At 36.9% G+C, this 12,075-nt stretch overlaps 1 protein-coding gene across 1 annotated transcript; it reads left to right on the top strand.

Annotated features, from left to right (window-relative positions):
* Positions 1-9,130: 9,130 nt before the first annotated feature.
* LOC122027631 (probable aquaporin TIP2-2) lies at positions 9,131-10,436 on the top strand. The gene is made up of 3 exons (XM_042586624.1): positions 9,131-9,326; positions 9,411-9,658; positions 9,890-10,436. The coding sequence occupies exons 1-3, from the start codon at positions 9,200-9,202 to the stop codon at positions 10,250-10,252; spliced, it is 738 nt and encodes a 245-aa protein (XP_042442558.1). The 5' UTR covers positions 9,131-9,199; the 3' UTR covers positions 10,253-10,436.
* The last annotated feature ends 1,639 nt before the right edge of the window (positions 10,437-12,075 follow it).

Below are 12,075 nucleotides of genomic sequence, written 5' to 3'. Positions count from 1 at the left end.
AGCAAGACTTGTTGAAAAAGAAAACTTTCTCACCGGTAGTCATGCTCAAGTCTATCCAGATTCTTTTATCTATTGGACTATGAGATCTGCCAAGTGTATGTCAAGACAGCTTTCCTTAATGGAAGTCTTGAAGAAAACATCCATATAAAGCAACAAGAAGGGTTCATTGCAAAGAGCAAAGAGCATCTTGTGTGCAAGCTCAATCAGTCTATGGACTGAAGTAAAGCTTCAAGGTCTTGGAACATCCGGTTTAATGAAGTAATCCAATCGTATGGATTTATTCACTGTCTGGATGAGTCTTGTATATATAAGAAGTGTTATGGAAGCGTGGTGGTATTTCTTGACTATACATAGATAATATTTTTGATAGTTAGAAACAATATCAAAGTATTGTCGGAAGTAAGGGTATGGTTGTCCAAGCAATTCGATATGAAGGACTTGGGAGAATGCGCACATATTCTCGGAATCAAAGGGATCACTAGAAAAGAATGTTGTGCTTATCTCGAGCTTCATACTATCCTAGCTCGTTTTAGCATGCAAGACTCTAATAAAGGCTTTCTACCTTTCAGGCATGGAGTAGCTTTATCAAAAGAAATATCTCCGAAGACATCAAAGGAGATAGAGGACATGAAGGCAGTTCCTTATGCTTCAGCTATTGGAAGCCTAATGTATGCAATGCTATGTACGAGACCGGATACCAGTTTTGTCCAGGGCATAATTAGCAAATATCGAAGTAACCCAGGACCGAGACACTAGACTATCGTAAAGCATATATTAAAGTACCTTAAAGGGACTAGAGATTATATGATAGTTTACAAGGCAGATAATTTGATCCCTGTGGGTTACATGAATTTTGACTTCCAATCAGATAGGGACGATAGTAAGTTGACATTGGTAGCAGATATGGCAGCTTAGTCTTTTAGTATAAATGGGAGATTGTTGGAATGTATACTAAAAGCCTATCTTTTTGTATAAACATATATTTAAAAATAAGAATCACATTGGTCAAATATCTACACTTATTTGTTAAGTGTAGTTGTTTAATTAATTTATATTGTAGATAACATGGTGTGTGATGTCACACACTGAAGATCATGTTATCAGTTCTTTATAAATTATTAACAGATGCTCACGACTAAGATGGAAAGGAATAAACCATTGGAATAGTCGTAGTGTAATTAGGTATTAGTTTATCTTGACTAATAAATTACACTAGTATACTCTAAGTGTATTGAGTATGACCATTTTAGGTAAGTTTTTTTTATACTGACTTAATAAAAGAACTAGACCTTAGTTATTATGGAAGTGTGTGCTCTTAATCCTAATATAATAACAAGCATATATATTTAGTATTTATTTCTTTAACTTATCAAATGGTGAGATTTAGCTTGATAAATCAATAGGCCTGATAAGTTGGGAAAAGATATTACTTATAGTGTGTGTTGTTGATTATAGAAGGAAACTGTGTCCTAGTAATCTAGGCTGAGAATGTCCCCAAGAGGAGCTCATAAGGATTGTCATGTTAAACCCTACAGGTGGACTTAGTCCGACATGACAATGAGGTTGAGTGGTACTACTGATGGACTTAGATATTAATTAAGTGAGTTGTGAGTAACTTACTTAATTAGTGGACATTTATTATTTTAAACACCGTGAGACTAACACACTCATGATAAGGAGCCCAAAATGTAATTTGGGATTGGTGCGGTAGTTCAATAATAATTCTTTAGTGGTATGAATTATTATTGATGAAATTAAGTTGGGTGTTCGGGCGAACACGGGAAGCTTAATTTCATCGGGAGACCAAAATCAATTCCTCCTCTCGGTCCCTATCATAGCCTCTTGTATATAGAGATTTATACCCACTCCTTACCCAACTCAAAGAGGCCGGCCAAGCAAGCTTGGAGACCAAGCTTAGGCCGGCCAAGCAAAGGGTTGAGCAAAGATGGAGGAGTCGGCCAATACTTGCAGCCCAAGCATGATGTGGTCGGCCCTAATAAAATTAAAAGGATTCTATTTAAAATCTTTTCTTATGTGGATAACATGGTTTTATAAAAGAGAGTTTAAAATTTAAATCTTTCCTCTATAGTGTCTACAAAAGATTAAGAAAAGATTTGAAATCTTTCCTTATTTGTAGATTGAAAGAAGATTTTAATTTTGATAAAACTTTCCTTTTTTGTAACCATGTTCATGATTTAAAAAGAGAGTTTTAAAATTAAAAATTTTCTTTTATAAGTATCTACAAAAGATTAAGAGAAGATTTGATATCTTTCCTTATTTGTAGATTGAAAGAAGATTTTAATTTTAGATAAAACTTTCCTTTTTGGAAATCATCCACATGTTTAAAAGAAAGATTTTAATTTATAAAATTTTCTTTTACAACCCACCATGAAGGGAAAAATTATTGGAGAAATTTTTTATAAATTTTCGGAAACAAATTAGGAAGTTTTAATTCTTGTGTTAATTAAAACTTTTCTTGTTTGGAGCTTATAGGTGGCCGGCCATGTTTATAATGAAAAGGAAATTGTTTTTTTTAAATAAATTTTCTTTTTCATGGCAAAGGAATTAAGGAAGTTTTTATTTAAATTTTCTTATTTGCCAAGACCAAGGATTATAAAAGAGGGGTTAGAGGTACCTTCATGAGTAACGACTCTATTCTATTTCTTCCTCTATTTTCCTCCTTGGTGGTGGCCGGCCCTATTATTTTTCCCTCTTACCTCTTCCTTTTTCTTTCTTCTTGATTGGCCGAACGTCATCTCTTGGAGCTTGAAGGTGGCCGGATTCTAGCTTGGAGAAGAAGGAGAGAAAGGAAGCGTCCCTTGGAGCTTGGTGGTGGTGGCCGAACCTCATCTATTCTTGGAGTACTTGTGGTGGCCGAACCTTGCAAGGAGAAGAAAGAGCTTGGGTGGTTCTCATCTCGGTAGATCGTTGCCCACACAACGTCCGGGAAAAGAAGAGAAATACGATAGAAGATCAAGAGATTGTTGCATACAAAGGAAGGTATAACTAGTAATTATTTTCCGCATCATACTAGTTATTTTTTTTGTAAGAATTCCAAACACAAGAGGCATTAGATTCTAGTTTTTCGAATTTGTTATTCGAGTTTGTGTTTTTTTTCTTGTTTTTCGAATTTGTGATTCGATTGTTCTTTTTGGTTAAACCTAGAGTTATATAAGAAAATTAAATATTAGCTTTCCTTAAAAGGATTTGTCTAGGCGGTGGTGGATGCTCCCATACCCAAGAAGGTCATGTGTCTCGCCATGCAGTCCTGGAAGCTAATTTTAGAAATTAATATTTAATTAAATTTATAACATAGGTGAATTTGGATCAATAGTGTTAAGTTCCGCTTGTGATCCAAGTTTAAACCATTAAGAACAGATAAGTTAAATTTGGAATGAATAATGTTAAGTTCCGTTTGCGATTCCTAATTTAATTTCTAAATAACACAATAGGTTGTTTAGGAAAGGTTCGACACTTGTACAAAATTTTTGTACAGTGGAACCAGTACGATCTTCCTAGGACCAACCAACACCCAAGGTTGGTCCAAGCGCTCAGAGAAACTCTATAAAAAGCTTGCAAACATAAGCTTTTGACAATCAACTTTCAAGTCTTCTTACTCTCGTCTTGCTTCAAAATTCTAACACAACGCCAACGTGCTTCTCCGACAACCGTACTCAACCTCAAATTCTTAAAGTTATTGGTATAATCTTTTGTCTTTCATACTTCCTTTTGATAAGGAACGGTAAACATGTAACCGTTCGTTAGCTTTTTGTAAAAGATGATTCTTTGCCTCTAAATCAATGTTCGGAGGAGGATACTTTTTGTAGATTACTCATTGGAAGCCGTCAATGACCGCGAGCCTTGGGCTATCAGCCGCAGGCTTTGAACGAAGTAAAAATAAACATGGCATTTGTGTTTGTTGCTATTTCTTTATTTCACTGCATACTTTGAAAAGCACAAAATGAGTTTTCAAAAAATGCACAAAAGTGACCGGCGCTATTCACCTCCCCCTCCAGCCCTTTCCCTGATCCTACAAATTACTCTTTTTCATTGTTGTAGAAATGATTGAGTAGCTGTTATAATATATAGAAGTCACTTTGTAGCTGTTATAACATGTAATACAATATCATTGTAATAGCTACTTAGAAAGTTCTACAACTATATAACAGCTATTTAAAGTAGCTGATACAATTATTTTAAAGTAATTTTGGCCAATTTAAAATAATTTCAATAAAATTTAAATAATTTTGATATAATAATATTCAAGATTTTAAAATTTATGATTTATGATTTATGATTTAGCTAAAAATATGTCATAGCAACTTAGATGTTTTGTGTATTATAATTTTTAATTAAAATGAAATAAATGATTTTTTCACTTAATAGTAGCTATTGAATAGTTACTACACAGTTGTATTTAAATCTTAAATTTAAAATATCAAATTTTAAACTTTAAATCATGAATCTTAAACTCTAAACATGATTATATCAAAATATTTTACCATTTATCAAATTCACTTAAAATTTATCAAAATCATTTTAAGTTAGTCAAAATTACTCTAAAATAGTTATAAAAACTACTAAGTAACTGCTAAAATACTACAATAGTATTTATTAGGTGTTACATATTGTAGCAACTATAAAGTAATATATACATGTTGTAACAACTAGTAATAGCTACTACAAATAACAACAAAAAAACATTGTAATTTTTATTCGATAGCTTATACATGTTATATATGTTATTTAGTAATATATAATTGTTGGTCCTGATGTGGCCGACTAGAAGGGAGATGAATAGCCTTGCAATAAAAAATTATACCCTTCTCATTCTTTCGACTTTAGCTAAGACACACTTGTTAATTAATGGAAATAAATTGCATAAAAATAAACGAGACTACCAAATTTACTTAGTTTGCAATTGAGGAGGTTGCTAATCCAAGACAAGTGAAACGTACTATCGAAACTCCTTCTTCAAGCAAATTCTCGGAGGTAGAGAAACCCCATACAACGATTAACAGCTCAAAAAATAAAAATAGTAAGTAGAGATTCAAGTACAAGTGTTGTAAACCAGTGTTGTTATGAACTCCTAGGACCAGGGCTTTATTTATAGTCCACTAGTCGAAATAGCCGTTTTGATGATGTGGCACTCTGAGGCGCCTGGACCTGATCAGGCACTCCTAGCTGTGTACTCTATCTGCTCGCAACGACTACACAATGGTGTAATGATAAAACTTCACCCTTGCCCCAATGCCTGGACCAGTCCGGGCGCTTGGAGTGCTGCTAACGTGGACCCGAACTCTATCCCCACTGCAACAACTCCAAAGGGCGCTTGTGCTACACTAAACTGGTCTGGGCACTCGGACTAGTCTCAGGTGCCCAGAGTCCTGGACAAGTCAACTTTGTGTTGACTTGTCTGGCTTCTGCTCCAGTCACTTGAGTGATTCTATGGGCATCCAGAGTTGAGCTCACCCGAACCCAACTCTGGCCTTTTCTCCTCGAGCAGTCTTTTGCTCCGGCATCTCGTCTCTCGAAAGCACTACACGCGTTCTTCTCGCTCCATCAGCGTACTCTTCCGTAGCTTCTTGTCCCTTGAATGCACCGAGCCATCCTTCTCGTCCGCTACATTTTTCGCTCGACTTCTTATGTTTCTAAGTCTTTGCACACTTAGACACAAAGCATCAAAAATGCATATCCTAACTTAACCTGGTTGATCACATCAAAACTATGATTTTGAAGCACCCAAGGATAAGAATAGAGAAGAACTCGAAGAGCATTGCTGGACTGAAAAATAGCGCAATGATTTCATGGCAAATGGCAGGACCGAGTTTCACCTTCTGAGTGTGCTACCTGGTCAAGAACTTTAAAGAATTAAAGCCTACAAATGTGCAAACAAACTTTGGGAAAAGTTCTTGGAACTCTAGGAAAAATCAAGAAAAAAAGAATCCAAATCTTCGATGGACATCACTTCATCATCCGACTCTTTAATGAACATCACTTCGTCATCAGAGGAATCCAAGACTAAAGATATCACCGACACAACAATAATAGTCGAACACCTATTCGAAGGTAATCATTTCCAAGGAGAGCATTGATGAAGGGGGAGCTTCTACCGATGAGTATGACATGGTAAGTCAGGTAAGTAAGCTTCCTCCAGATCAACTGTATGAGTATATTAAAATGCTAAGTAGATCTTTGTGTAAAACTAGATCTAAATATCTAAAATCAAAGGAAGATTAGGAAGGCCTAGTTGAAAATTTTAACAAACTCAAGGATGGAAATAAAAAATTAAAATATCAACTTCAAATTTAAAACTTTCACATATTTCTAAGTTTAGACATTATAAAGGAATTAATTGGTATATTAGAAACTATAAGCGTCAAATTAAAAAAATCCTAGAAATTATATACCATGAAAAGTTCTTATAAATTCAGTAAATAAGAATCTATATTGGTTTCTAAAAGCAAGTCTAATCTAATCTCCTTCACATTAATAATAAATTTGTTAGATTAGAATTTTTGTTTGACTTATTTGATATGTTATTTTTCCTATAAATTTACTGTTCGAATTTTATTCTCAGAATATTTTGGGGGGATAATATTTTATTTTACACACTCAAAAAATTTAAGAAAATATTTAGAGGTCAAAATTGATTTTTTTTTAATATTTTATTTTTTAAAAAGATATGTTTTTTATTAATGGAGTTATATGATTAAGATACATTTATATTTTTTGTTAAAATTTTCTTGTTTTACAAATGAATAATCTATTAGAATAAAAAATTTTGGGATTTGTCGACGATTACATAATTTTTTATAAATTTTTATCATAAAAAAATATAATTTAAAGTTTAAAATTTTTCAAAGACGAATTTTTGAAAATTTTGATTTTTATACTAATTGTTGTTGCATTTTGAATATCTAAAAAAATTAGTCAAATTTTTAGGATTAAAAAATTATTTTTAAATATTTAATCTTAAAAGTAACCTTTAAAATATTTTCTATGATTAAAATATAAAATGTTCTATACTTAAAATTTTTATGATGTTCTCAAATTATTATAATTATATGTAATAAAAAAATTTCAATATTTTATGTATGTCTTCCGTTTTCGTCTCAGAGGAAATAGAGAAGAAGTAGCACTCCGTTTTTATTAAATTCATTGAAATTATATTCAATTTTTTTTTACTTAAATAGTCCTTTTTCCATCTCACACTTTTTTTTTTTTTTTTTTTTTTTTAATCCCTTCTCCATCTCACTCCTACTCTTTTCTATTTTAAAAAAATAATAGAATAAATAATAATAATTTAAAAATTATTAATTAAATAACTAAGAGAATTTATATAACTAATTTATAAAATTTTAATTTTTAAAATATAATAATAATTTTGAATCATGATAAATCGTACAAAGGCGAATACGCTCGCTCTCAGTGCCTCCCCCCCGGTGCCAACCCGTCCCAAGGCCAACACAGAAGAGGTAAATGACGGATGACTACTAGTCTTTGGAATAGTGACTAGCTCATAAGGGATACATTTATCTCAATTTTGTCGAGATTTGAACCCCAGACCTCATGGTGGTAACACCTTATGCGCTACCCACTAGACCCATCCGAGGGGACATGATACTAAGGTAGGGTAAATTTTTTAACATGACTGGGTCCACCGCTCCGCGGCCCCATACCCCAAAAACCCCCCGAAGGGATTTTTTGGGAGCCTTAGTACCACGTATCCGACGGATAAAGAGTTGACTCGAACGCGACACCTCAGTCAACAGTATCCAAAATAGGGGCTTAAATTGATAAGAGCATGCACAGATAGGGGCTGGAACCTGGCACCTCAGTGAATAGGTAACAATGTCATAACCAAAACACCCCTAGTTCGATTGTTATGATAAATCGTGCATTGTAGCAAAAGGCGAATACGCTCGCCCCCAGCGCCCCCGCCAACCCGTCCCAGGACCAATACATAGGAGGTAAATTACGAGCGGCTACTAGCCTTTGGAATAGTGACTAGCACATAAGGGAGGTATTTAATTACCTCGGCTTTGCCGAGATTTGAACTCCAGACCTTATTGTGACAACACCTCATGTGCTAACCACTAGACTCATCCAAGGAGACATGTATCGGTTCGATAAATCGTGCATGAACTATGAATCAACGATTTAGAATCGTAATCATCTTCGGTAATTAAAATTAAGAGTCGACCTCGTAGAGATTATCGAACCGATAATTTTAAACGAACTGCCATCGATTCCGAATGATGATTAGATCTACTACAACTCTACAAGCGGTCTTGAGGACAGCTTCTACCCATTGTAGTTTTTCCTTGATGATGATTTATATAATTTGAACCCCTTTTTAATTTAGTTCAATTACTCAGGCCCAGTTCACGAAAAATTAGTAAAAAAAAAAGTTCAATTACTTTGTGTTAAGTCCCACAGCCCACAGGTACAATGCCAGGCTACACGAAAAGAACAACCAAACATAAAAGTGGTTTGTAAAAAGTGTTCCGTATGCTATTCCTACTTTTTCCTTTGGTGAAAATGACAAGACTCAGGAAAAGTAATTTATAAAAAAAACATATATCTAATGGACGGCTGACAGAACTCTGATTTATTTTATTTTTTTTAATTCTCAATTATATCAATAAAATTTTCCCATGGGATTTAGAATTAGATTACAGTCTTAAGTGTAAATAAATTTTTAAATCGAAGTTTTTTTAAAATATGTACCGAATATACAGGATATCCAAAGTCCAAACTGTCGAATAGTATATGCGTTTATGCTCTTGGAGACCCGAAAATTTTAAAAATAAATTAGTTTTATTTTCCTTTTGTCCTCGTTTGGGTCTTCACAAAGGACAGACAGAGCGTTGGCCCACCACGCTGATCTACCATTGGTCGATCGGTTACGCGGGCCCGACCCCTAAGTCATTGATGAGCTTCCAGACAACTCCACGGGGTGCTGTGTCAACGACAGCTGGCATGCTGGCGTTGGATAAGCCACGGCCTCATCCACTCATTTTGATCACGTGAATACTTCGATCATCATGACAGATCAGCCATCACCAACTCGAGCCACTACTACTACTACGCGACCGCCTTTATATATAATCTATGCGCGCTTGTATATTTTCCACCTTCGTCAGTTTTCTTTTTAAATTCATTTCGAGTCGACATATAAAATTAACGATCGACGATGGCCGGCGTCGCCTTTGGCCGCTTCGACGACTCCTTCAGCGCCGGCACGCTCAGGGCCTACCTCGCCGAGTTCGTCTCCACTCTCCTCTTCGTCTTCGCCGGCGTTGGCTCCGCCATCGCCTACAGTATGAACTCAACATGAATTGAATTTCTTTTTGTTTCTACTGGATTCGGTGGTTTGATTGAAGCACGGGTGTGGTTTGGTTTAGATAAGTTGACGTCCGACGCGGCGCTGGATCCTGCGGGGCTGGTGGCGGTGGCGGTGGCCCACGGGTTCGCGCTGTTCGTGGCGGTGGCGATAGGCGCGAACATCTCCGGCGGACACGTGAACCCGGCTGTGACGTTCGGGCTGACGCTCGGCGGCCACATCACTGTGCTCACCGGCATCTTCTACTGGGTGGCGCAGTTGCTCGGGGCCGTCGTCGGATCATTCCTCCTCAAGTTTGTCACGGGGCTGGTAATCATTTGACCGATGACAAAAATATCCTCCATATTTTTAAATTTTTTTTTTACGGAAAGTAAGTATTTAATATCATGTTTTTATAAGCATTTACTGTAATTTCTATTTTTTAGAAAAAAGGAGTACCTTTTTTTATTTATATTAACAAACATTCATTTTGTCTTGCAAAAAAACCAGCGACAGAAACAAATATTGCAATTAATAATGCATTTAATTAATATTCTGTAGGACACGCCGACCCATGGACTGGGCTCCGGAGTGGGCGCCGTCGCCGGCGTGGTGATGGAGATCATCATCACCTTCGCGCTCGTGTACACGGTCTACGCGACGGCGGCGGACCCCAAGAAGGGCTCCCTCGGCACCATCGCCCCCATCGCCATCGGCTTCATCGTCGGCGCCAACATCCTCGCCGCCGGCCCCTTTTCCGGCGGATCCATGAACCCCGCCCGCTCCTTCGGCCCCGCCGTGGCCAGCGGTGACTTCTCCGGCCTCTGGATCTACTGGGTCGGGCCGCTCATCGGCGGTGGCCTCGCTGGGCTGGTCTACACCTACGCCTTCCTTTGCTCCGACCACCAGCCGCTTCCCCAGTGAGAGTAATCGCTGATTAAGACGGTCTGTTTCGGTCCGGTCCGTGAATAAGAATCGATTTGGAGGTTGTTAATTGAATTAGGGAGGTGTTCTTTGTTGGTCTGTGTAGTGCGTTTGCTTTTGTTTGTGGGCAATGTGTATTGTACTACTGTGAGGGTTCAATTCAATAATAGTTTCGTTAAGTTCATGCCTCTTGAGTAGTCTACTGGAGTCCTCCTGAAATCCAAGATGGTTAAGTTCATGCCTTTCTCTATTGCACTGTTGATTTGGATTGACGGTCAAATTGGAAATCAAAACCGGGACAGTAAAATAGTTCGATCGAGTTAGATTGGTCGATTAGGACCCGTTGGTACAGTTGGTAGAGTGTTTATTCTGAAAAGTTTGGGATCAATTTCTAATAGATATAAAATATCTTATTAGATATCGATTACTATGTCAGGTAAAATGCCTTCATTCATTATCCATGATTTATCTGTCTGTATTTTATCGTGGGACCGACGACACTTAGCTGCATGAGGTAAGTGATATCATCTTTTACTCTAATGAATCAATTATTAGGTCTTGGGTGTTTATGAATCAGGCTAATTAGAGCCCCCACAGGTTGACACAGCTAGTACCTAAATAGGTGTTTACTCCAATAAGTCTTTGGGTCAATTCCGAGCGAATGCAAAATGTCTCATTGAATGTCTGGCCTCCCTCGTATAAAGGGCCACTGCGCTAGGATAAAATGTCCCCCATGATTTATTTGTTTGTATCTTGCTGGATGCTAATGATACTGGACCGCTTGGGGTGAGCGATATCACCTTTTGCTCTAATGAATCAATTATTAAGGCCCCCACGAATTGACAGAGTTGGTACCTACATGAGTAGTCGCTCTAATAAGTCTCGGGTTAATTCCTAACAGATGCAAAATATTTCGCTGGGTGTATGACCTCTCCATGTAAAGGGTCGTTATACTAGGGCAAATGTCTCTCGTAATTTACCCCCTTCCAGAGAGTGTGATGTTGGTGTAATGGAAGTAGTTTGGATCGCTAGATGGGAGGGATGAATAGTGTACCTGCTATTAAAAATAATCTATTTCTCTTTCAAGGGCGCACACACATTAATTGGAAAATAACATAAACATAAAAAAGAAAGATGACGATTTTACTTAGTTTACAATCAGGAGGTTACTAGTACAAGATAATGAAAAACCCCACTAAGATATCTTTCTTCGAACATAAATAAGGAGCAGAGAAGTCTCTTACAATAATTACATACAAGACCAAATTAGAGAACTGAAAACATGTTAAATTAAACAAGTGTGTTGTTTCAACTTTGAGCTTCAACTTTCTTTTTATTATGGTCTTTTATTATTGTCTTTATCTTTAATATCATCGTTAGTTGATGTGACATTTTCTGGGCACCTAGAAGAGGTCTGGGCACTAGACTCGTCAACCTCTATCATCTCTGGCACTGATCCGCTAATGGCTTTGGATTACTCCCCACTCTCCAGGCTCCTAGAAGTGATTCGGGTGTTTGGAATCTACTAACATGGACGTCATCTTGATCTATTTTGGCAATGACTCCTGCTGACGTGGTGATGACATTTGGGTGTCTGGAAGTAATCTGGGTAGCTGGAATGATCAACTTTTGGACTTAACCATTTTCTTCTCTAATAGTCTGGGTGAGATTTTTGTCACCTGAAATTGAGCTCACCCGAACTCAATTCTATTCTTCTTCTTGACCAGCCTTCTTGCTTCTGTCCCTCAGATGCATCTCGTGCATCCTTTTTGCTCCATCGAAATGTTCTTCTGTAACTTCTTATCTCTCGGATACACTAAGCT

The sequence above is a fragment of the Zingiber officinale genome, chromosome 10A (assembly GCF_018446385.1).
Source record: "Zingiber officinale cultivar Zhangliang chromosome 10A, Zo_v1.1, whole genome shotgun sequence".
NCBI classification, from domain to species: Eukaryota; Viridiplantae; Streptophyta; class Magnoliopsida; order Zingiberales; family Zingiberaceae; genus Zingiber; species Zingiber officinale.
This window is presented reverse-complemented; position numbering and strand designations above follow the sequence as displayed.

What these genes read in the sequence shown, in the direction of transcription:
- LOC122027631 (XM_042586624.1), top strand. Translation starts at nt 9,200, where the DNA reads ATGGCCGGCGTCGCCTTTGGCCGCTTCGACGACTCCTTCAGCGCCGGC. An exon ending in TGGCTCCGCCATCGCCTACA is followed by an intron (nt 9,327 to 9,410) that starts GTATGAACTCAA and finishes GGTTTGGTTTAG; the next exon opens with ATAAGTTGACGTCCGACGCG. An exon ending in TCAAGTTTGTCACGGGGCTG is followed by an intron (nt 9,659 to 9,889) that starts GTAATCATTTGA and finishes AATATTCTGTAG; the next exon opens with GACACGCCGACCCATGGACT.